This window comes from Diabrotica undecimpunctata, chromosome 3, assembly GCF_040954645.1.
Source record: "Diabrotica undecimpunctata isolate CICGRU chromosome 3, icDiaUnde3, whole genome shotgun sequence".
NCBI lineage: Eukaryota > Metazoa > Arthropoda > Insecta > Coleoptera > Chrysomelidae > Diabrotica > Diabrotica undecimpunctata.
Window position 1 is genome coordinate 60974524 of NC_092805.1, and position 27476 is coordinate 61001999.

The 27476-nt window shown below is 32.2% G+C and overlaps 1 protein-coding gene across 2 annotated transcripts in view; it reads left to right on the forward strand.

Moving 5' to 3' along the window:
* The window catches only part of LOC140436849 (sedoheptulokinase-like), an 83945-nt gene extending 58172 nt beyond the window's left edge, over nt 1–25773 (forward strand). For both annotated transcript variants that reach the window (XM_072525988.1, XM_072525989.1), the window contains exons 5-7: nt 3171–3449; nt 3933–4128; nt 11776–25773. In XM_072525988.1, coding sequence (XP_072382089.1) covers nt 3171–3449; nt 3933–4128; nt 11776–11965 — 665 coding nt within the window. In that variant the 3' untranslated portion in view covers nt 11966–25773. The remainder of the gene's footprint in view (nt 1–3170; nt 3450–3932; nt 4129–11775) is intronic.
* Nucleotides 25774–27476: the final 1703 nt, after the last annotated feature.

The window sequence follows — 27476 nt, forward strand, 5'->3', positions numbered from 1 at the left end:
CCAAAAATGTGTGGCTATTACAAGCCGTATGCTAAATACTAAAAGCATTTCCTTATATTGCAGAATCTGACCGCTATTGTTGGCAGTATTGTGTTGCAGCCACATATTGCAGTAAAAATGTTGCTCGTTTAGAGGCACCTTAAGATTGCTACTATTTGACAAATTTATAGTAACCCAGTATTCAATAACACTTGATAATGATAATAACGCATGTCCCTAAAGTTTTCGGAAAAAAATAAATATGTATTTTCTACTTGTAAATTAAGATTATTTTATTAACTAAATACAGAAAATTAAGTCTACATATTTAAGGTTATAATGTATTTTTATAGAACCGAAAGAGGTCTGTGATCTTTGATAGCACGTAAATTTGCTCTTACATGTGCAATAAGCCTTTGGACTGTTTCTAAGTCGATCTCACGAAATTTTTGCAAAATTCTTCGCCTTAGCTGATCTTCATTTTGGGCTTCCCAGCCATTATTATACACCATACGACACAAAACAGCCTAAAACTCTTCTATAGGCCTCGCCTGAGGCACATTTGGAGGGTTGTCGCGCTATTTGGAATGTTGTCGAGCTTGGGAACAAAATTTATATTTTGAGCAGTTAATCAATCTGCCGTTCTCCTGGCTTAATGGCATGACGCTAGGCCGGGCCAAAATATGATATAATCATCGGGGTGATGAGAATTTATAAATTGAACAAGCTTTGTAAGATACCCGTCAACGTAATTGTCACCATTAACACGCTCAAAAAAACGGCTGTGAAATACCAGCTTCTGAGATGGCACCCCATACCAAAATTTTATTGGCAAATTTCACTTTTCCCTTAAACCTAACTTCGTTTGGTGCATCTTGTACATTGCGTGTATAAAATCAGTCGTCCTTCATTTCAAAATTAGATAAAGTAAAATACTTTTCATCATCAACAATGAGAATTTTACCAGAAAAATAAATACGTCTCTTTTTTTTCTAACTGGGCCGGTGTGTACTTAGGAGCTTTTTTCTTTTATATAGTTTTAAATTATTTCTAGAAATTGTTCTACTGACAGTCATTCGTGAAACAATATATCTTCGGCCAACATTTCGCAAACACTTTCCTAATTGGTTCTCCATACTCTGAATTAATCTCTGTTCCCGAGCAGGAGTTAAAACTCTTGGTCTTCCACTTTTGGGCAAATTACGATATGGTATATCCCGCTTTGGTACATGTCATCATCATCAGTGGCATTACAGCTCGTTATGAGCTAAAGCCTTCTTCAGAACAATCTTCCATTCGCCCCTGTCTCTTTCAACTCTTCTCCATGCTTTAACCCCGATGGATTTTAGATCATCCTCTATGTTATCTTGATACCTAAGTTTTGGTCTTCCTCTGGCTCGTCTTCCCACTGGTCCTCTTCGGTTGAAAATTTTTCTGATCGTTGCATCTTCATCTCGCCTAATTACATTTCCTACCCATCGAAGGCGTGCTAATTTAATATATTTTACAACGTCAAGTTCCCCAAAACTTCTATATAACTCAAAGTTGTAGCGCCTACGCCACAAACCCTGTTCTTGGATTCCCCCATATATTTTTCTTAGAATTTTTCTCTCGAAACGTTTAAGCAATTCTTGGCCGTTCTGTGTAAGTGACCACGTTTCAGACCCGTATGTTAACACTGGCCTTATTAGTGTTTTATATATGGTAACTTTAATTTTTCTGGGTAATTTTAGGGCCATATGTTTCCTCAAGCCATAATAGCACTTATTGGCAAGCACTATTCTTCTTTTAATTTCTTCGCTGACATTGTTGTCTTTGGTCAGCAGCGAGCCCAGGTAGACGAAGGTGTCCACACCTTCCAGTTCCAAATCATCAATTAATAGTCTAGGTATCTGGTTGCATGATCTAGTACAATACATATACTTGGTTTTCTGTGCGTTTATTTTTAATCCCATTCTAAGCGCAGACGCCCTTAGTGATCGAAATTAATTACTATATTAATGGTTTTTGGAAAGAGTCAACGTTTTTGTACACTACTAAACTAAACTAAACTAATTTTGTACACCCTGTGGAATGTATTAGAAACAAACGCTACATCTTAATAATATTTAGAGATAGCTTTATTTTTTCTGAACATTTTCGTAACAAAATCATCTCGATATCTCTATTATCAAAAAAAAGTACGTTCAAAGCATTACGTGATTTTCTAGTCTCCAAAATTAAAGCATTAGCTCAACTGTACCATAATTTTTAAGCTATTTTTCTTTTGGATGATTTCTTTTCGCATTGCAGATCTATTTTTAAGCAATTATAGTATTAATGTTTTCTGGGAAATGTCAACAGTTTACCCATATACGGGGTGTAAGACTAAAGTTGTTTTTTCCTCCTATTTTGCAACACCCTGTAGAATTCATCAGAAGCAAAGTATACTTTTTTCCGGTGCTGCTATTTCTTACAGCTTCTTATGATGTTTTCGAACTCTAGGACTTTTTCCTTCTAATTCTTGTGGGTTGTTTATAAGGAAGTTCAAAATAAAATAATTCTACTGTCTTTATTTAAGCTTAAATATCTCGGAAAGTAACGAATTTTTTTTGCGAAAGAAAATCTATCTACAGAAAAGAAATTGAAGATCTAAAAAATTGTTTTAACATCGAGACAGGGACAGCGAGAGATTCTTTTTTAGTATAATTTGATGTGTTTTAATTTATTTGAAAAATATCAAGCGGTATTCAAACTTAATAAGAATTCATGTTTAAATTTTTAGGTAAAACAAACATCTTCCTGTCTCCTAAACGAACAATATTTTGTCTAAGTGATTTGCTTAGACAAAAAATCAATTACTATTAATTGAATTATATTTGTAGGCCACTTTTTGACGGGCAACCTATTATTAATGTATTCTCCTTATTTTAAATGCATGTAAAAATGTGAGTTTGATTAACTACGTTATGAATGTAGGGATCCTGCAGTGCGATCTTAGACTATCATATTTTGACATCAAATTGTGAAGTTAAAATATTTACACATATTAATGAAATACCCTGTATATAATGTGATAGAGAAGAGGAGGTTAGTGTAAAGTATTCTAGGCATTATACTGACTTTAGCCTATATTAAGTTTTTTAATTGATATGGATTCTCTTACCACATAGTTTTCTACAATTAAAATTCTATAAATTCTTTATTTCTAGGTGTTGGACTTGGTGATTTGCAGTGTTCTGTACTGTCTACGGTAGAAACTCCACAAGATGCAGTATTAAATATTTCAACTTCAGCTCAGATATCTTATGTGGTGGACGGCTACACACCCAATGATGGGCCTCCGGAAGTTCTTCCTTTGAATCATTGGCCCTATTTCAACGATCAGTACGTCGCAGTAGCGGCTTCCTTAAATGGGGGAAATAGCTTAGCTACTTTTGTAAGGATGCTACAACAGTGGGTAATAGATTTGGGTTTTAGTATTCCTCAGTGTAAGTAACGCTTATTTTTCTGCAACTATAAGACTATTAGTATGTGACACTTAAAAATAACTCATGGTAAACTGCACTACTAACTGATATTCTTTTTTATACTTATACTATGAAATTGTTGTTTTACCACTTTAATTTTATTTTCTACTTTCTACCTTTGGCGCTGATTATTTGATGAAGAACTCTTTGGTTTTTTTTATGTCGATGTTTAGTTCCATTGTTTCTTTATATGTATTATTTTTCTTTGATACGAAACTGATAGGCATTTACTGTACATCATGTACGAATTTTAACATGTGTTTTATTCCTGTATTTTGCATTTTTAGTTTTCGAAAAATTCGTAGAACTTTAAATAACATTCGACCACTGCTTTTTTCCATTATCCTATTGATAAGACAATTAGAATTTTGTAATTTATATTAAATCATGTAAGAAAGTAATTCTACTAGGTGATACTTTTCTATATATTATTTATATTTTTAGCTAAACTGTGGGAAAAATTACTAGCTATCGGCATAGAAGATACGGCTATTTCAGACCTTACAATTAAACCCACTTGTCTTGGAGAACGATATGATCCAGATCTAGCTGCATCAGTCACAAATATACACGTTGGTAACTTAGGGTTAGCTCAGGTTTTTAGGGCACTTTGCAGGGGGCTTATGGAAAATTTGCATAGGTTCGTATAACATATAATATAATTTTTTTCAAACGAACAGAGTATTTTAGTAACGTAATTTAGATGATTATTGGGTGCTGATTTAAATTGAATCACTTATTAATTGAATCAATTCATTTATCTGGTATGATTTATAATAATGAAACTGTAAATCCAAGCTTATAAGTCCATCGGATAATATTAGGTATATTTATATTCCACTAACACATTAACAATTTACTCATCATCCCTCTATCATTGTGAACTCTTCTCATATTGCAGTTATTTGGCATCACCAAGAAATGTTATCATTTTCGAGTTATAAGTCGTTTATGCTCGATTAGCGTATTTTTTATGCTTGGCATCGTTGTCGGTTTTTCAATATTCGATAGATGCGCAACTAAAATGTTACGTCGAATAAAGAGGCATAAAGAGGCATAATTAATAAACATCATAAAGGCACTTAAAGTTTACATATTTAAAAAGAACATCACAGCTGGTCAATCTTAAAGCATGGTATAACAAAAGTTTAGCAGAACTATTCCTTATCCCCTGAGAAGAAGAAAACGCCTAGATGTCTCAAAAAGAGATGAATATCCTAATAAAGGGTCGATTAACAATAACAATCGACGAGTTTTAGGATTTGATTCTAAAATACTTTCTTTCGCACCACACTGTATAATTGCAACATCATTATTACTTATCCAACGTACATACTGACGTTAAAAAATATTATAAGTACAATGTGTCATAACGCATGACTTTGGAACAAAAACATGAGGCCAAAATGATTTATTGCTGAAAATAATATATGCCTTCTTAAATTGTCTATTTCGTTATGGATAATATTATATTCAACAGCGATGCCAAATTTCTGATGCCACAATGAATAATAATGAAAGTGGGATATATATTTTTATGTATGTAGCAGCAGCGAAAAAACGCAAAACACTGAACTAAATATACAGTGAACGGCTAAATTATGGAATATTTTCATTATTTCGAGAACCGTCGAATTTTGAGGGAAATCCCGAAACAGGTCGATTTTTGTTATAAAATACCCATGGTATAACGTATATGGAGTAGGGATGATGTCACCGGTGTAGGTGTAGTGACGTAATCGTAAATTTTTTTTAAATAGAAATCGGTATAATGCGACACCTCATTTAAACGAGAATTTAATTCTCTATTTAACGACATTACATTTTTAACTAAAATATTTTCTAAAGGTACAAAAACAATTTTTTTTTTAAATTTAAATTCAACTAAATTACAACTAATCATTTAATTAATAATGTACTTTAAAGTAACCAAATGATGCATATAATTATTTTAAATTAAATGTTCGAAATGCCATCCATCGGTTTCTTGACAAGATGCGAATCTACGGACACACTCATCAAGTACATTGCGGATGAATTCTGGAGTAATTAGACTCATTTCATACCTAATTCTATCTTTCAAGTCCTGTAAGTTTTGGGGTATATTGACATAAACTTTTGAATTTATGTAACCCCACAGGAAAAAGTCTAGAGGTGTTAGATCTGGCGAACTTGCTGGCCAGGTTAATTTGGATTATTGGCATTTGGATACATCTTAGCAAGGACAGGTATAAGTTGATTTCTCAAAAAAGTTAAATAACGTTCTCCTGTTAGATTTTCTTCAAAGAAAAAAGGGCCAATGATTTTGTCATTAATGATCCCTGCCCATACATTTACTTTCTGAGGATATTGCTTGTGTGACTCAGTCATCCAATGTGGGTTTTCTTGACTCCAATATCTGCAATTTTGACGATTCACGGTACCATGTATAAAAAATGTGGCTTCATCGAAAAAAAGGATTTGATTGATCAAATGTGGATTGCGGATACATAAGTTCAGAAAATTGAAGCGGGCGATCGGGATCATCGTCGTTTAATTCCTGATGTAGTTGAATTTTGTAGGGATGGTATTTTTCTTTTTTTAAAATACGTAATACCGATGGTTGTGAAACTCCCGTATATTCACCCATTTGTGTTGAACTACTGTGAGGATTGCCATGTACATTTAATAAAATATCAAGTTTCACATTGTCTTCAATTTTAGGACGCCCAGCGTTTGGAATATGTTTAACGTGCCCAGTTTCTCCAAATTTTCGGACTGTTTTACTTACTGTTAATTGGCTGATGGGTCTGTCTGGATATTTTGCGTTGAATAAATTGCATACTTCGTTCTGTGTTCTTTTTTATCTCCGCATCCGCTAAGAATTAATTTTTCTATGCGTTGTGTTTCATTTAGGTGAGCCATAATTTAGTATTTAAAAGTAAAAATTACAATTGACATCTGATGACAATTCACAAAATCAAAACATTTACGTCAATAAATATTACAGTAACTATGCCACTATCACTTGCTTGAATTAACATTTGACAAAAAGTTTCAGTGTTTATGAGATAACTTTTTGTGTCCATTATTATTTTTACTTATTTTTGCTTTTTTAAGTATTTACTTCAGAAAGTCATGGCAGGCACCGATGAATGGCATTTCGAACATTTAATTTAAAATAATTGTTATGCATAATTTGGTTACTTTAAAGTAAATTATGAATTAAATCATTAGTTGTAATTTAGTTGAATTTAAATTAAAAAAATTGTTTTTGTACTTTAAAAAAATATTTTAGTTAAAAATGTAATGTCGTTAAATAGAGAATTAAATTCTCATTCAAATGAGGTGTCGCATTATACCAATTTCTATTTAAAAAAATTAACGGTTATGTCACTACACCCACACCGGTGACGTCATCCCTACTTCATGTACGTTATAAGATGGGTATTTTATAAGTTAGTTGTTGTTGTCGTTTGTTTAGTATGTAAGTAAAACCTTTGTACGCTGTGCACAACAGGGTTATGCCGCGATCATTTTCGCATTTCAGTGTATCCCCTTTTTTATAAATTGGGCATATAATCCAGTTTTCCAGTCGCTAGGGATCTTTTCATCATTCTAAATCTTGTTCATAAGCATATGCATTTGTCCTACTAGGTGTTCTCCACCTAATTTATATGGCTCAGAGGGGAAGTTGTCAATACCTGGAGCATTGTTATTCTTCGGTGCTCGTACTTCTTGTTTTACCTCTTCCATCATCGGGGTTTTATGTTTTCGGTGTCTCCCTCAATTTAAAATCAATTTTAAATTATTTTCAGGAACGAAAGATGGAACTTTGCAGTTGATTTATTGCCTTAATGAGTTTACATTAGCCTACTCCGACTTTATTGATACTTGATCGGTTCTGTCAACGTCTGTGACTCTCCGGCTTATTTCTTGTTTAGCATCTTGATCAAAATAGAGCTTTAAAGAGTGTAACTACAAACGATATCGCATCATTTGCAAAAAATGCGCGTGTAGAGCCTATGTAACATCAAATGCATAGCAGCACTTCATGTAAAAATAATTATCACCTTGAGACAGAAGTATATGTAAACATTTTTATTGCAATGTTTTCTGTTTTTTATAGCTGTTAATATTTTTAAAATTTGAATGTTATACGTACATAAACAATAAAAATATTTTTGTGTGTTACATTTGTGTGTTACAAAACGGCCTTTGGACGTTTTATTTGTGTGCTGGACGGGTTCTGGTAATGTGACGAATGTCAAAATGCTTTCGTTCTGGCTTGGGAAAGTGAGTACGCATTCTAGCAATTTTAACAGGTCTAAAACGAGTTCAGGTCTACATTAAACAGTCGAACAGAGATATTTCGGACATTAGCGTCTGCATACGTTATTTTGGACATATGAAGAAGGTAGTCTCTTTGAATATTAATGTCACCAATTCTCTAAAAACCCTTGTTTCATTTGTATCACTTGGTACGACATTTTTCAAAGCAAGTTGGTTTTACTTGTCGAGCATGTACATGATTTTTGCTCACATTAACATATTCAAGACCACTGTTCCTCTTACGTTTAGCAATTTCTTTTGCCCAGTTACTACGATCTCGGTTTCGCTTTCTTGTTTGTGCTTTTAAACTTGGCTAATTCTGTGCACATTCATACTGGCTATGTTCATTTCTAGTCTTTTCTTTATGACTTGGTTTAGTTTGAATACATAATATATTGTCCGTATTTGCAATATTATCATTGTTGGTATAGGTAGAATTAACTGTAATATTATCTACCTTGTAGGAACCTAGTTTATGTGCTACTGTTTTTTGCGAAGTCTGATTATCCTGAAATTCGTCAGATAATATTTGAGTGCGATATATAAGTGGCTGATTTTCTGAAGAAACTGGTTGGTCATCATTCTGGATTAAAAAATCACAATAGCTGTTGTCAAATATTTTTACTGACTGTAGTTTAACAAAAGTGCGTTCTGTTTTAGGAATTGATAAGAGATTGTTCACTGGCTCATTTGTATTATTCACAGTAGGCAACGTATCCCCTTTTAGTACCTTGGTTTGAGTTTCCTCTCCTTGAAAAGAAAAATATAGATTTAAACCAAGAAAACATAATAAACGTTTATAGCAAGTAACATAATATATTTATTATGTACCACTACTCTGCAAAATATATATTTAAGTTAAAATTATTGAATAATTTACAATAAAAAAGGGAAGGGAGCTGTATGTTTTAGACTTTTAAATTATCATTTAGACTTTTCATTTATCATGCAAATCTTATCAAACGCGAGACATGAAGTGAATGGCTGAATAGCTTAATTCTGAATGCAATGCACTACTTTACTGTCCCCATTGCTTACAGCTACTTTATTCTGAAATAGTCAACACTGTACTAACCTCATTAGATGCGTTAACTTCATTTTGAGCTAAACGTAACATAAAGAGAGTTCTTTTTTCACCACGTTTCTTATATACAGGTAAATCCATATTTATCACAAAGTATCTAGTTTAATAATTTACTTAATTTAGAATAACTTTTAAATACTACACACACTAACCGCCTCAAACGAACATTTTTTATAAATGAGGTAATTGTATATACATAGTTTAAATAACAAGATAATTAAAGTGCAAATTACTGCAAATTCTTAAAATCCATAGTGATTCGTACTCTATCCAGTGCATTAGAATGAATAAAAACTGCCTCAGGAATGTTTTCAAGGACATTATGTCTGGGATAGTGAGTATTATACAGAAACAACTCAAAATGTTTCTGTATGAATTTTAGTCTTCAACTAGAACTCCTAACGTCCATAAAGAAATTATTAGAAGTATTGCTGTATGTATCTAGTAAAATATTGAAATGAGACATTATCGTAAGAAAATATGTAACTTTTTTAATGGAAAATTAATTATTTTTGACGTTTCTATAGGGTATCGATAAAACAAGACATAATGAACATTTCCTTATAATTAACTCCAAATACGAAATTTTGGTGTTGTTTCCCTATGGAACTGAGGTATCGATATATATATATATATATATATATATATATATATATATATATATATATATATATATATATATATATATACATATATACAGAGTGGCCCAAAAGTCTGGAAACGCCCAATTATCTCGTAAATTGCTAGTTATAATTTTACAAAATTTGAGGTACACCTATTTTGGGATACGGAGATTCCATATTTGATAATTACAATGTTGCCAGGTTTAAATTGATTACCCTGTATATTCAGTCATTATTGAAATCTTCTATTCAATACTAGTTCAACCATATGTAACACTTATGATTTTATGTAGCCTGGAAGGTCTTAAATACATAAAACAGTGCAAAATATGTAGATTTTAATACATTTAAATATGTAAATGTAGAATGCTGTGATTTTGACATTTGTTTACCGTTTACATTATTAACTTAAACTGACAGTAGTTATGTTTCAAAAAGTTCTGCAAGATAAATTGCTTCTGTAAAATGGCTCTTAACGAAAAAGAACGAATTACTATTATATTGTGAAGTAGCCAACTTGTTCAATGAAACTTTCCCAAAACGTTCTCCTATTCATAAGGCGACGGTACAAAAAACTGTAAAGCGATTTGAGGAATCTGGAGAAGTAAAAGATAGATACCAATCAGGTAGACCGAAAAGAGTTATGAATGACAACAAAACTTTATATATAATGCAAAGTTTTGTTGAAGATCCACATACTTCTTACTCAGGGTAGAACAAGTAGATGATGTAGGTCCTTCTTCAGTTTTAGGTGTATTACGTAAGAATAAATTTAAACCATACAAAATTAACTTATTGCAAAAATTAAGTGAAGATGACTTCGATCGTAGATTATAGTTTACTGAGGTAATAATGGTATAATAGAATTGATGATAAAATTAAAAATGATGAAAATTTCGTTAAGTGAATATGTTATTCCGATGAAGTAACCTTTACACTGTGTGCAAGTGTAAATCGACACAATTTAAGGTACTGTAGTGACGTAAATCCTCACTGGATGCGTAAAAACCATACTCAAAGACCACAAAAATTAAATGTATGGTTATGTATAGTATGTACTCAGGTAATTGGGTCAATTTTAATTGAAGGAAATTTAACGTCAGATAGTTACGAAATGTTACTTAGAAATAAAATTATACCTACACTGAGAAACTTGTTTGGGACCAATCTTAATCAGATATGGGTTCAGCAAGATGGAGCTCGAGCTCATTTTGGTGTAAATGTTCGGCGTTATTGAGATGAGATATTTCCCGGACGATGGATTGGTAGACAAGGTAGACTTGAATAGCCTCCACGTTCACCTGATTTCAATCCTAAAGATTATTTTTATTGGGGATACTTGGAAAATTCAGTTTATCAAAACTAAACCAGAAAGTCTTGCAGAGCTAAGGCAACGAATTATTGATGAATCTGGAATAATTTCTAGACAATCATGGAGAAATGTGGAGACGCATTCTACCATCGATTAAGGTACTGTCAATTCACAAATGGAGTTCATTTAACACTTGATAAAGTAACCATTGTGTTAAAAAAATGTTGTAATCTATCAATTGTTACGTTTTAATGTAGTTCAAAATAGTCAGTAATAAAAAACTTCTGTTTTATGTATTTAAGTCCTTCCAGCCAGACTACATAAAATCATAAGTGTTACATATGGTTGAACTCGGATTGAATAAGAGATTTCAATAATAACTGAATATACAGGGTGATGAATTTGAAAAACCAAAGTTACTAATAATATAAGAGAAACGGCAAATCCGGCAACATTGCAATTATCAAATATGGAATCTCCATGTCCTAAAATAGGTGTAAAATTATATACCTCAAATTTTGTATAATTATGATAATTATGACTAGCAATTTACGAGATAATTGGCCGTTTCTAGATTTTTGGGCCACTCTGTATATATATATATATATATATATATATATATATATATATATATATATATATATATATATATATATATATATATATATATATATATATATATATAGAAATTACTACACCAATTTTGCGAGTTTAGCCGTTATAATATTTTTCTAATAGTTGATGACTCTTAATATTCGTCACAACGTATCTAATAGAGTGAGATGTTAATTCGTTGCAATATACATTCATATTTGTTAATTGTAACTCGGTCTATCTTTAGTTGCATTTTTGTTTCTTCTTAATGAAACAATCTGCTAATCAAGCATTACATTAATAACATATTGTACTTACATAGCTGGATCCTGTTTAGGTCTATTTTATTATGTTTATTTTTAGTATGATACCAAGAGAAGTGCTACAAAGTGCAAAGATAAATCGTATAGTTGGAAACGGTTCAGGTCTCTCCAGAAATATGGTATTGCAAAAGGAAGTGGAGAAACTGTATCAACTGCCATTGGTGTTTACAAAAGGTGGTGATGCTGCAAAAGGAGCCGCCCTAGCAGTATATCTATATTCCGATAAATAATATCGTCAATTCAAACAGTTAATTGTTAATTTAATACTCGAGCAATAGTAGTAGAATCTGGTATTTAGGTTTTAAACTAATCTCCCTTATGGTTTTAAATAATTTTTTGACAATTTTTAGTAGTTTAGAATTTTTTATTTCACAAGCATTGCCAAAGAATATTTTCCTGTAAATTCTTGATTCCTATTATTGTTATTTTTAATTTTTATATATTTTATAACAGTTGTTTAATTTATGTTAATCTTGGTTTGACTACATTTAATGTATATTTTGATTAGGTTTAAAAAGAAGGTTTTTGGAAATTCTTAGCAGATATTCAATATTACTATAATCATTAAATATATAATAAAGTAATTTTGTCGTGAAACGTCATAAAAAAGACTTTCTGGCACCAATTGATAGCATTATTGTTTTTTGTATCTTCCGTTACTTATATATCTTCTTCTAAGCTATAAGTTTACTACCTTTAGCTCTTTACAGATTGTGCACTAGTTATTATCCTTTTTGTTAAACTTTTCTATTGAAATGCATGTACATATGATACGGCTTAAGGATTGGACTGGTATGGGAAGAGAGGTTTTATCCATATCTTAAGTCTCTTTACCGTTTCAATATACCTATAGAGACTTATATACGCACTAAGTATGAATCGAATACAATTATTTAAAAGTACACAACCATTTACTTCCAACATTGCATATCTCTCATCCAACTCATGAGAATCACAGTACGGGTCTACTGTGGATATTCTAATTTGGTTCTCTTTCTTAAAAAAAAATCAATAGTCATCCATTTATTATACTACTAAAAAATCAGATTAAAATATATCTTCTTTTCTATATATGGAATTTTAAAGTTAGACTTTATAGATAGAAAAAAAAATACATTGCTGTTTTTACTATAAGTTTTCTCGATTAATTATTTGTGCTTGTAGCCCTTCTTGTCCTATTATATTCAGTGACTTTTGTCTGTTAAGTGGTTTCTGACCTGGAAGATTATATAATTGTTTATCATGTGCTTACAAACTTTGGCCCTGAGATTGACTTGTCTCTTCAATGTTTATAATATGTTGTTAACATTATTTTTGATGTTTTTAGGCAATTCGATCGACAACGTTTTTGTTTTACGTAATTTATATGTATCTCTTCTGCATGTACTTAATAACGCTATCAGAAATGGTAACTTAGTGTTAGGTTTATAGAAGTTTTGTTATCGTATATAATATCATAAGAGAGAAAATTTCGCCGGCAACTCGAATAAAACCAGAAGAAAGTTATGCCGGTAAATAATTTTCTCTCGAATGATATTCGACAAGAATAGTCTTTACTTTTTTGTTAACTATATTAAATGTACAATTTTTATAAGCTATAGTAGTTTGCCCATTCTTTTCTCCAAATAGAACTTCTGGATCTCTGCGTGTCCAATGAGACATTTTCCGAAACCAATTTTTTGATTTTTTTTCATCTGACTGGCATCCAAATCTTGATTTTTCGTCTGGATTCATTATATCTGTCCAAAATTGATTACGCCTCGATGACGTTTGTCAAACTGACAACAATAGAATTACGAGACACCTTGGTGACGAATCTGTCATCATTTTGTCGCTGCGAAATTACGGACAGGAAGGAGTGTTGTCAGTAGGAAACGTGGCGTTGCTATGACGTTTTATCGGTTAAAAATAGTCTAGTGAAATAGTCTTAACAAAAAATCTATTTTGTCGGTAAAATTTACTTACTACTTTAAATTTTTTTAACGGTCGACAGCGGCCAATAGTTGGTTTTATCTGTAACAATTCAGCTATGGTTTTCCAAAATGATTGACAATTGCTTTATTTATGTAGATTGTTATATTATTTGACATTTGTGTCCAAATATTGTTCATCCTATAAATAATTCGGATCACATGATTGGTTTTTCTATCCGCGTCTTAATTTATCCACCAACTTCTTATCGTTTAAAAATTTTTATTTCAAATCCTTTATAAAAGGTATAGATACTGGTAAGGTATAAAGCTGATAACAACTGATAACAGTTGTTATCAACAGATCCTCGAAGACACTTTGTCTCAGGACCATGTAACCTATGTGGAGCCATACGTCGCCATGTTACCAATTCCAACGGTAACTTGAACATCCCAATTTGTAATACTATATAATGTAACATAACTATAAATTAATAACATTTAACGGGTTTTTACAAATATATTTTAGTGACTCATAGCATGTATACTTCGTTACACTGATGATGGAAATTAACTTTCCGAAAACGTTCTGTAATGTAATTGTGATATAGCCCGTTTGGATATTTTATTATATACCTTTTATAAAGGATTTGAAATAAAAATTTTTGTGATACATGGTATACAGCCAGCTACAGGAACTTAGTTTCCTAGTGGATTTCTTATCGTTTATTCTGCTATATTTTAGAAACCAGATGATACTAACTAGTTCATCTCTATTTAGCAATATTCTCCTTTATCATTAAGTTGAAATTAAACGATGAAAAGAATTTATAAGTATTATTTAAAACAGCTTTTCTTAACCTTTTTCAATCCGCGGACCCCTAAAAATTAAACACAATTTTAATGACCCCTTAATAAAGAGCACAGAAGTTAATTTAGAACAATTTATTTAAGTACTGAACAAAAAACTTTTTTATGAAAATTAAAAATTCTGTGGAGGTTGATGCTACTTTTTGGCTTCTAAATTTGTTATATGTGTTTGGGCGAATTTTTACTTAGTTGTAATTTCAAATTGGATTCCAATAATTGTAGTTTGTTTCTATATTTGTTTCTGAGTTATAAAAGAGGAGAAAATACCTTTTCACAGAGGTATGTTGGTGAGAAAAGCAGTAAATGTTTCAGTGTTTTCAGTTTCCCGTATCTTTGTCAAGCCAATGATATTTGAAACATCTGCGTTGAAAGGGTCAGCTATCCAGTTTTTATTTCTGTGTGGTTCTGAAACATAATCCCGAAAAAAAGAACGCAAACCTCGGAGGTGTTTAATCGTTTTTTTTTCTTCTGTTGCGTTGGTAACATTTCCCCACCAGAGTATTCCAAAAACTACCAGTGTAGGAAAATGAGTTTTTTTATTTGTACGATTAGTCGAAAGCTAGAGTTTTTTATCATAGTTTCTATTTTATCTTTAACTATATGTTTATGTTAATGTTTTTATCTCTTCCTTGTAGACTTAAGTTGAGCTCGTTAAGAGTACTGAAGATATCAGCCAAATATGACATAATTGTAATCCATTCAAAATTATTGAAATTATCAGCATGTTTATTTCCGCTGCCTGCTGAAATCTTTTTACATTTACATTTAACATTTTACTCTCATCTCTTAGCTCGAAAACACACGACGCGACTTTGCCATGAGGCAACCAACGCACCTCAGCATGCAATAACGATTGCTTGTGAATCCTTCCCATGTCTTAAGAAATCATACCGAAAATTAGAGGCATGGCTTTAACGAAATTCACGGCCTGCACTATCTTGTCTAACACTGTTTTTAATTTATCGGGCATATTTTTAGTAGCTAATGCTTCTCTAAGGATGCAACAATGATGCCAGATAATAGATGGATTTATCTTCTTCCCGCGCGCCTGGAATCCTGTTCGTATACCGGTTATAGCCCGAGCACTATCCTTACTAACACATGCCACACATTTATCCCAAGGTATTTCATGAATGGGCATAAAGTCGTTTAATACTTCAAATATTGCTTCACCTGTGTGTGAAGGCAGAGGCCTACAGAACAGAAAATCCTTAAGTATGCTGTCGTTGTATTCGTAATGAACAAATGCAAGCAAATTAGCGTCATTGCTAATATCTGTGGTCTCATCAAATTGCAAAGCATAAAATCTGCTCCCTTTAAGATTTAAAATCAATTGCTCTTTAACATTTCCTGACATATCAACAATTTTATTCTTCACTGTACTGTTGGATAACGCTATAGCGTCCAATTCTTACGAACCTTTTTGTCCCAACATAGCGGAAATTATAATTTTAGCGCACGGTAGTATTAATTCTTCAGAAATGGTGTTCAGAAAAGGCTTACCACTTTTTGCAAGTAATAAGGATACTTGGTAAGACGCCACTACATCATTTTCATTATTGGCCACAGTAGCAGACTTAATTATTGTGTTTTGCTTCGTCTTAATTCTGAGGCTTTGATGTCGAAAAATGATTGAGATTTTTCACAAAGGTCTTGATGTTTTGTTTCTAAATAACGTCGAAGTTTGACCGATTTAATCGACTTATTCCACAAAACTTTGTAGCAAGTGACGCTCTGAGAACCTTCTTCACCGTTTAAATTAATGGATGTAAAAGCGAAAGCTAAGTATACGTCACAAAACTTGACGTTTATGAACCTTTGAAGTCAAAGGTCTTTCATTTTCTTCGTCTAAAGCGGAATTATTTGGCTTTAACCAGCGTTTCATTGTCACAGTCACATTAAAAACGTATTATCTATAATTATCTACACTGTAACGCAACACAAAACAAAACAATGCGAATAGGCATAATTAATTAAATAACACACGATTAATAAATTAGCCCAAGTGTAAGTAGTGGGCAAGTAAGGCGCTGGGGCGCGGGCGGTATGGTAGGGGGAAGGTTCGCCGCGCGCACTTGTTTTAACTTACTTCACTTGGTTATCGCGGTCGTTGTCTCTCGTTTTTGTTTTTCTCGTAATATCATTTCTTAATAAGCGTGTATCAATATTTGACTATTGAATTAATTCAGGTTTGATCTTATACCAAATTATTCCTTAATTATTCTGATTCGTAATACACAACGTAATCTGTTCTTGATCCATTCCAAGGTTGTCCAAAACATATCAGTATTTTGCAATTTAATATTTATATGATTAGTAAATTTTATATTATAATGAAGTAATATGTAATAGTAATAAATATTATATTACTATTATAAAACTAATTTGATTACTATGAAGTAATATATAATAGTAATAAATATTATATTACTATTATAAAACTAATTAGTTTTATAATTCGAGTGTGCTAAACTGACCTGCCACTCGTCATTTACCTTATATGAAACAGATATGGAATATTAGAATGAATGAAGCGGTAGATACTAGGTTACATGATCCAAGTAATACAACCCAGTGCTTAAAAATAAATGAGTAAAAACTTAAATAATATATCTGCTTTTAACTTTTTTTATCCCAAATTTGAGGAATTTAATTAATCATGTACATTTTGTTTTTTGTTAACACTAAAACCTTGATATTATGTCCAAAAACCTTCTTTCTAACTCAATTATTTATTTATACAACATCATTCTTGCCGTAGTATTAGGAATAAAGAGATTTGTAGCCATATACATATTTAGACTATTTAATCACTGTGATAGAAAGAATATACACGCCTATGGGGTAAATTGTTGAATTTATAGAAAAAGTATTTTATAATTCACATGTTTTAGAAAGCAATTTAGAGTGAAATTTGCACTAAGTTATAAAGGACTGTAGCTACATATACAGTGCGTTAATAGGCAAGCCAATACGAACCGACACTCCTATAGTCAGAAAATAAAGTTAAGGAAAAAAGCGTTTATAGCCGATGCCAACCGAAGTTTTGAATACGCGTTCGATATTTTGAATTAAAAAAGTTCAGAAATTTGGGCAAATCAAATAAGCTTGTGCAAAATAGTTCTAAAAATTGAGACATCTATTTAAATAACTAATGATTTCATGAATTAATTGATATTGAACAGTTAAAATTCAACTGAGAAATCACTAGAGTATAATAGACCAGCATTTCTGTGTCTGATTGACCTAAAAAAAGCATTTGACAGAGTAAGACTCAAATATGTAATACATATTCTGTATAATAGAGAAGTTCCGCTAAATATTATAAAAACTCGATAACATCTACCAAAATAACAAAATGGAAGTCAGAATAGATGGACAACTTACAGAACCTATAGAAATAGGCAGCGGAATAAGACAAGGGGATTCATTGAGCATCATGCTCTTCAATTTGATCATAGATGAAATCATCAAAACCTTTAACAAAGGAAGAGAATACGGAATGGGAAACAAAGAAATCAAAATACTCTGTTACGCATACGACGCAATATTGATAGCCCAAAACGAAGATAGTCTGCAAAGACTGGTACACAGTTTTAACATAAGAGCAAAAGAATTTAATATGATAATCCCATCTCAGAAAACTTAAACAATAGTAGTCAGCAAAGAACCAACCAGATGTAAAATAAAAATTGATGGCATCAGTATTGAACAAGTATTGGAAATAAAATACCTGGGAATTACACTGTCTAGCTATGGAGACCTGGACAAAGAAGTGAGAGATCAAGTACAAAAAGCAAATAGACTGGCAGGATGCCTTAATAACACTATACGGCGAAACAGACACATTGACACTGAGATGAAGTCAAGAATTTATAAAGCCACTGTAAGACCAATAATGACATATGCCTTAGAAGCAAGACCCGACACAACCACAACGCAAAGGCTACTGGAAACTGCAGAGATGAGAGTACTGAGAAGAATTACAGGAAATACGCTGAGAGATCGAAAGAGAACTGAAGACATTAGAAAAAAATGTAACGTACAGTGTATAAATGAATGGATACAAAATAGAAAAAAAGAATGGAATAACCACATAAGCAGAATGGAGGATGCCCGTGTCGTCAAAATAGCAAGAGATAAGTCACCAATCCACAAAAGAAGTACCGGACGACCGCGCAAAATATGGAGTGACAACCTTCTATAGAGGTATTAATCCGCCAACGAACAAGTAGAATTACTTATAAGAGGAAGAAGAAGAAAATTCAACTTTTTGAACTATTTTGACAAGCTTAAAATTCAACAATGTTTAGAATTTTTGGCAAGTAAAACAAAATTCAGTATGTTCGGACGTATTCAAACTTATTTTTTTTTGTCAAAATTTTGGAATATTGTGAATGAATGGATTATTATTAATTCATGAATATACTAAACTCTAATATATTTTACAACAATATTTAGTAATTTTAACGTCTTTAAATTCTGAAAAGATAAATCCAACCGAATATTATATAATTTGATATAAGGTTGAATGCTCGAATAAATAAACTTTGAGAAATTAAAGGCAAATATCGAGCACAATTTTAATAATCAAATCTTGCCCAAGTACTTTCGCTTTCTACAGCATCATCAGGGGCATTTCGTCAAATTTGGGCTATCCAGCAAGCGCAGAATGTAATAAACATGAAATTAAACATAAATTGTACTTAACACTACATTAAAACAAGGACAAACAGTTTAAAATTATTTAAAAATTATTCTACGCTACATTCTTGTCGAGAGATTCTTGTTGAGAATTCTCTCTCCTGTTGACGACAAGAATGTAGCGTAGAATAATTTTTAAATAATTTTAAACTGTTTGTCCTTGTTTTAGTGTAGTGTTATGTACAATTTATGTTTAATTTCATGTTTATTACATTCTGCGCTTGCTGGATAGCCCAAATTTGACGAAATGCCCCTAATGATGCTGTAGAAAGTGAAAGTACTTGGGCAAGATTTGATTATTAAAATTGTGCTCGATATTTGCCTTTAATTTTTCAAAGTTTATTATATAATTATTATTATTATTATGTAATATATTATATTATATGACAAAATAATATAATTAATAACAAATTAATTATATAAAATTGTAGGTAAACGTCGCCGTTTTAAAGCAAGTTGTATTTCAGAACTAAGCAGTCTTAGAAACATCCGAGCAGTCTGGAAAATTAAACTTCACTGATTATAACAGACACATTGTTTGTAATGTTAAATTAATACAGGTAAACTATTGGTCGATTTTTTCCTGGAGGGGCAGTGAAAGTTGCGAAAAACCGGATTGTAATCTTATCTAATCTTGTTAGAATTCTAGGAAGATATATTTTACCCATTTCCCCTCATTAACAGATGGTCGAGTTGATAAACAAAAATAGATTTTAAGATTCAAATTTTTCATTGCATGTTTAAACTATTGTTTGTGTAGGTATTCAAACTATTGAATAGAGCCTAATGCTTTTTTTTAATTAAAAATACAAATAAAAAAAAATTGTTTTAGATAGCGAAGTAATTCTACAATGCAGACTGCTAAAAAATGCATTATAATATATATATATATATATATATATATATATATATATATATATATATATATATATATATTTAGAGTTTTCATCAGTTCCGATTTTAAATTACTATTTTTATTTATTTTTCTTATTCGGTGGCATTTTCTTAGATTTATACCGATATATGAAGCGTATAAATGCAAAACCAGACATTTGACCTATAAGTTGTTTTGAGTCAATCGCAAAAAACCTACCAACATCGTAATTTGACACCAATGAACATAGACCTGTCTTGTTGTGCAGGTGAGAGTTGCACATGTCTGCTTATGCATCATGATTTTTTATTTCTTATAACATTGATAGTCTCGTGTGTCATACTAACAAAAAAGGGTCGTAATAAAATACAACTAATAGTCATATTAGTTATTTAAATATATGTCTGAACTTTTAGAACTATTTTGCACAAGCTTATTGGATTTGCCCAAATTTAGTAGTAAATCGCACTGACTGCACGGAGACGCAAGTCTAGTTAATCCCAAAATTACCGCACTGTATCACAGAGTTTGACCAAAGACGGAGCTTATGCTATATGCGTGATAAAAGTAGTATTATCTTAGGATTCGATTACAGTTTTGTTATTGTCGTAGATATCTAATTAAAGAATATTGAATGCAGTATATAATTGGTAAAGGCATACTAGAGTTATTTTTGTGATTTGCTTTAACGGTTGATGTATCGTGTTCGAGATAGTTGAAAAGAAGCATTCAGTAAGCATTTTAGATTTTATTAAAGTAGGATATTTGTTAAATTACTTTTGCAGGAGCTGCTTTTAATCGGAATATCTACAGGAATGAATATCTATTATCTATTTTTTTATTTTAACAGATATTGAAATGATATCAATGACCAAACTATAAACCATAAAACATAGATGACAGTCAGTTTAGATTTTGCATTGGACTCCAGGACCGAAGAGTACTATTAGGCCTTCAAATAATTGTTCAAACATATTGTGAACAACGAAAAGACGCGCGTCTGTGTTTTCTGGATTGGCAGACAGTATTTGACCCAGTGGAATATAAAGAACTAATAGAAATATTTACGAATTATGAAATATACAATATAGAGTTATTCTAGCTAAACGTATTAAAGACTTGCAACAAGTATTAAATGCTATAACCAGGACACAAAAGGAGGCCAAGAATAAATACAGATAATACGAAAAGCTATGCATCTCACATGCAAACTGATTCATCCAGATCAAATTTTTGTGTCACCGATCAGCGATATCCATGCTGAGGTTGAAATAGGAGTGCGAATACAAAATGTCAAATCAGATTTTCAACGAATGAAAAACTCAAAAAATTCATTTTATCACTTGATGTTCCATATGGGTTCGGTAATACTTATTTTTATTTCATATTACTGTGTGAAGACGAAACATGGGTTGAAGGAGTAAATAGTACAAGACGACTAGAAGCATTCGAAATGGAAAATCTCGTGGACAGAATGCAAAAAGAATGAAAATGTATTAGAAATGATGGTCACCGATAGAGAATTCTAAGCATTATTTTATATATTTACCAAGGTGGAAAATATATCCTGCGTCTCATATTGGAGGGATAGATTCAAGGAAAAAGGGACCTAGAAAGATACAAGACCTGCACGAGACAAAGATCACTTACACATAATGATGATTGTCAACTTTCAGTAATGGAAATGATATCTAAATTTATATCACAAAACAGAAAAGGTCTTAACATAAATAAAAGTGAATGGAAAAATTCAATAGAGCTACTGATGGTATGTACTAGCATAGCGAACAATTATAGAGGATAGATAACTTTACAAAATTAATGATATGAGAGATAACCAAACTATAACTAAAATTGTCAATAGACGCAATGGAGACAATGATTTGTAACGTTTCAATCGACAGATTGATCTTTACACCAAGCTCTTGTGTAATCTTAGTATTTTTCCTTCACACTATATTATTCACAAGTGCCCTGACTAACATCAGTTTAATTTATTCAGATCTTTTACACTTTTAAATAGCCGGTTCAGTATGTATAAACTCATACGAATTCGTATAAGACTTTTTTCCATCGGCATGTATATAAGAAGCAGTAAATACTATAGAAATTGAGTTAGTGCTTTGACCGTTATTGGTCACTACCTTAAGTAACGAATTGAACTGACTATTTAGAATTGCAGCACTACTTTGGGAACCGAATAGTACCCACTATTTTGGAATCGCACTACCACCTTGGGGCCGAAATAAAACCCAATAGCTGTAAATCCTAATTGTACCTATACCGTAATTAACATTAAGATGCAGTAACAGCCATCCAGTCAGATAACAACTATCGGCAACGGTTAATTTTCCACAAAGCCCATAACCCTCCTTCGAGAACTGGGTGACTTCGCTGGAAAAGAAGTAAAGCTGAGTACTATATTAACCCAGTATAAGGGAAATGAGTCAATACTTACAATCTTAAGTAGTTTTTATTTTTTAATGATGGTAAATTTTGGGCTACTGCTTTCAAGGCTTATAGTATACGCCCCATAATCAGGCCGCAGTACGTTAGTCTTATTTTTATTAACAGCTACAAGCTAAAAACAACATAAAACAAACAATGAATAATTAAATCACAATAAAATGATAATAACTAATAGCAAATTAAGCAAGCAACTCTAATATTAATTAAGAGTGCCATTGACAAAGCAAATATTATATTCGGACATTAGTGCCATTGGATGTAACCAATCTGATGGAAACTGCGCCATATAGTCAGTCATCTTAATTATTTCTATATTTCATACCGACAACCAGCAAGCTTTGAATGGCAGCTTGAAAATTTATTTTTTGCCCACTCTGATAATATAATATTATATTTATTGTACATGTATGTAAATATTAATTTATTGAATAAACATATCATGACTTAATAAGTTTTTTTCCTTTCTGGGATAAATGTGGAGAAAAATGAGCAGGGAACCAGGGCTGACCAGTCGGACAGAGCACTATTCTGATGGGTAGAACGATAGGCGTTTTCATTTAAATATCCTTAGAGATCTTCGGAAGATTCCTCGTTTCTCCCAGCAGTGCGGTGTTACTTAACGACCCTGGTCCTACTACGACTTTGACGTTACAAAGTAAATTGGGCCTACACAATAGTTGGTCCCACCTTATAACGTCAAAGCCGTGGTATGACCAGGATCATGTCGTTAAGTAACACCACACAGCTGGGAGGGACGAGGGGATATTCAAAAGAAATTCCATCGTTCTACCTATCAGAATGGTGCTACGCCTGACTGCTCAGCCCTGGTTCGTTCCCTGCTCATGTTCATCCTAGAAAGGTACAGGAAATAAAAAAGTCATGGTATGTTTATTCATTTGTAACTCTGCTAACATTTTTTTCTGTAACATCATATTCATCTGTAACAAAAGTTACAGATGTAATCCAAAAGATTGCTATGTTAAAATGGAACTGGAAAGGACACATAGGAAGAATGGAAGACAACCGTTGGACGAAGCGAATTATTGAATGGCGACCAAGAGCAAACAAGAGAAGTACAAGCAGACCCCAAACCAGATGGAATGTTCATATCAAGCGAATGACTGGTCACGAATGGATGCATCAAAAAAAGAAACAGAAATTAATGGACACACCTAACGGAGGCTTACATCCAACGATGGATGCATTAGCTGGTGATAATGATGTTTATTCAATAAATTAATATTAAATAAAAACGTATTACCAGAGAGGATAAAACATAAATTTCCAAGCTGTGGTTCAAAGCTTGCTGGTTGCCGGTATGAAATAATTAAGATAGTACTCAGCTTTAGTTCCTTTTCAGCGAAGTTACGCAGTTCCGATGGAGGTTTCTTTGCTTTGGGGAAAATTAACCGTCGCTGATAGTTGTTATGTGACTGGATATGCAAGGTGGTAGTGCGATTCTAAAATAGTGGGTACTGTTCGGTCCCCAAGGTAGTGGTGCAATTTTAAATAGTCGGTTCAATTCGTTCCTTAAGGTAGTCGTCGATAACGGCCAAAACACTAACTCAATTTCTATAGTATTTACTGCTTCACTATCTACATAGCGATGGAAAAAAGTCTTATAAGAATTTGTATGAGTTTATATATACTGTTGCCTATTAAAAAGTGTAAAAGAACGGAATGAATTAAACTGATTTAGTTAGATTTAGATTTAGTTTAGTTAGTCAGGGCACTTGTGAATAATATAGTGTGGAGAAAAATACCAAGCAGAGCTTGGTGTAACGATCAATTGATCGATTGAAACGTTTTTGTATAAAATCTAAAACATTACTGATTAGTATGTCAAAAAGAATCAAATGAATCAATATAAATATACTACGTAATTCCACAATAAACAATAATAGGAAGTGCTCAAAACTTCGATTCTGTTTAAAGAGTAGATATTATCTTATAATTGTTTGCTGACGATTTTTTTATGTTTAAGTATATTTATTTTGTTCCTTATTAGTAGAAAACTAAACTTATAAATGAAAAGTCCACAGATTATCACTAAATATCAAACGCAATTTATGAGAGTTTCATCTAGCTTAGTTTTCGTAAAACAAATCTTTAATTTATTTGTATTCTAACTGTTAAACGTATACCAAATATATACAAAAATCAGTGTCTCAATGATTATTGTATTTATTTAGACGAATTTCTGTATTCTTAGTGAAGGGTGTACGATGACTAATGCTGCTTGCATATAATCTCGTTAACGAAGTTTATAACACCGTCAATGTCTAATGTATTGTTCCGGAATTTTTATTTACAGTTTGATTTTTTAAAATTGATTTTGAAGATATTTTGAAAACTCAGCAATTTTTGCTACTTTTTCAACTTGAATTCTCGATATCTCAGGAACTTAACACTTTCGGTAAAAAAGAATATCATATTCAGACTCATTTCTCTTGAATTATCTTATATAAAAAGTTTCAAGAAAATCCGTCAACATGCTACTTCGTTGTAACTTGTTAAACAATAATTCTACTGACGAATTATTGTATCATAACGAAATGTTTACGAAAACGAAAAGTGGTACAAAGAATATCAAAGTGTGGAAATTAAGTCAAAAACAACCAAACAAGTCACGCGCATCATCTGATCGTAGCATCACAGTATTATTTAAATTACTACTGCTCAAAAATTGCTCATCTTAATAAGTTTTATTCGTGGTGACGTTGCCTAAAGGAAAAACATTTTAAAAATTGCTTTGAACGCATCAAAACATGTATAAATTAAAAATCTTAACGGATGATACTTTAGAAACAGTATAACTACATACTTCAGTATGTACAAGTATTTATTTAGATTTTGAAACATTAAAATATAACCATCGAATTAGATTATATTTGAGTTGCAGCAGCATTGCCGTTTTTTATTTATAATTTTTAAGGCAAATATTCTTAATAGAGGTGATTAAGGTCAGTTTTTATTCATGTGTTTGAAACTCATCTCAGGTAAATTTTTGTGCCAAATATACAGAATTTTATCGAAATACAGGTACTAAACCATTAAAAGAATGTATCGATGTTATATGTGCAAATTTGTGTAATGTGTGGACAAAAATATTATCGAATATAGCGTTATATAGAGAAATATATGTATACCAAAGAGAGCTTGTTAATTAATTATATAGTCAAATGTTATAATAAAATTATATTAGTAGGGCTACAGTGGTTTTCTTAATCATAATTAGATAATAATATCATCATCATCATTCTGGCTTTACAAACCTGCGTCAGTCCTAGCCTCCTCAAGAATTTCTCTCCTGTCGTCCCTATCCATCGCCTTTCTCCGCTAAACACGTATTCCCATATTTCTCATGTCTTCATCGATGTTATCAAGGAGCCTTGTTCTGGGTCTTCCTCTTCTTCTCTGACCAATGGATCTATCAAGGAGCGCTTTTCTAGCTGGGTCATTTTCTTCCATCCGCATTACATGTCCTATCCACCTAAGACGTCCTATCTTAATATGCTTTACGATGTCAGGTTCCTGGTGTATTCTATAAAGTTCGAAGTTGTATCATTTTCTCCACACTCCATTGTCATTCATTGCTACCATAGATTCGCCTTAGTACTTTTCTTTAGAAACATCCTAACATGATTTCATTATTTTTTGTTAGAGTCCAGGTCTCTAAACCATATGTTAGGACTGGGCGTATTATTGTTTTGTAGAGTCTTATTTTTGTGTTTCTCGAGATAATTGTGGACTTAAGGAGGAGATTAAGCCCAAAATAGCATCTGTTGGCCGTGTAAATTCTTCGGTTCATCTTTGCGGTAGTATTATTTTCAGTGTTAAGGAGCGCTCCTAGGTATACAATTTCGTTCACTGCTTCGATGACGTCGTTTTCTATAACAAGTGGTCGTAGGAGTTGTGGTTGCGTGCTTATTTTCATATACTTGGTTTTGTTGGTGTTTATTATTAAACCCATTTTTGTAGCTGATTCCTTTAATGCTACATACGCCTCTCCTACAGCGTTTTTCGTTCTCCCAACCATATTGATATCATCAGCATAGGCCAGGAGTTGCACTGATTTAATATCGTGAGCGTTAAGGAGCGCTCCTAGGTATACAATTTCGTTCACTGCTTCGATGACGTCGTTTTCTATAACAAGTGGTCGTAGGATTTGTGGTTGCGTGCTTATTTTCATATACTTCGTTTTGTTGGTGTTTATTATTAAACCCATTTTTGTAGCTGATTCCTTTAATGCTACATACGCCTCTCCTACAGCGTTTTCCGTTCTCCCAACAATATTGATATCATCAGCATAGGCCAGGAGTTGAACTGATTTAATATATATGCAATCAGTGGTTGTGTTTTGTGACATACGTATTACTTTTTCCAGAGGCAGATTAAACAGTATACAGGAGAGAGTGTCTCCCTGGCGCAGTCCGTTAATGGTTTTAAAAGGTTCATACAGTTCTCCCTGAATTCATACTCTACATTCAACTTTTTCATTCCATTTCATTTCATTCCATTCCATTTTCATTTTCAACAGTTAGTTCGGTTAAATTTACCAACTGATTTGGTATTCCTAGCTCTTTCATTGCTTTGAACATTTATCTATTCACAGAGTCGTAGGCTGCTTTGTAGCCTATAAATATGTGATGAGTATCAATGCCATATTCCAGTGTTTTTCCCAAAATTTGTTCCAGGGTTGCAATCTGATGAATTGTCGATTTACCACCTCGGAAACCAGCCTGGTATTTTCCTACTATACTTTCTGCATATGGTGCCATCTGGTGACATAGTACTGTGGAAAATATTTTATACGCTTCGTTTAGAAGCGTAATTCCTCTGTGGTAAGAGCATTCAAAGATATCTCCTTTTTTGTGTATGGTGCAAAGTATTCCAATATTCCAGTCATTGGGG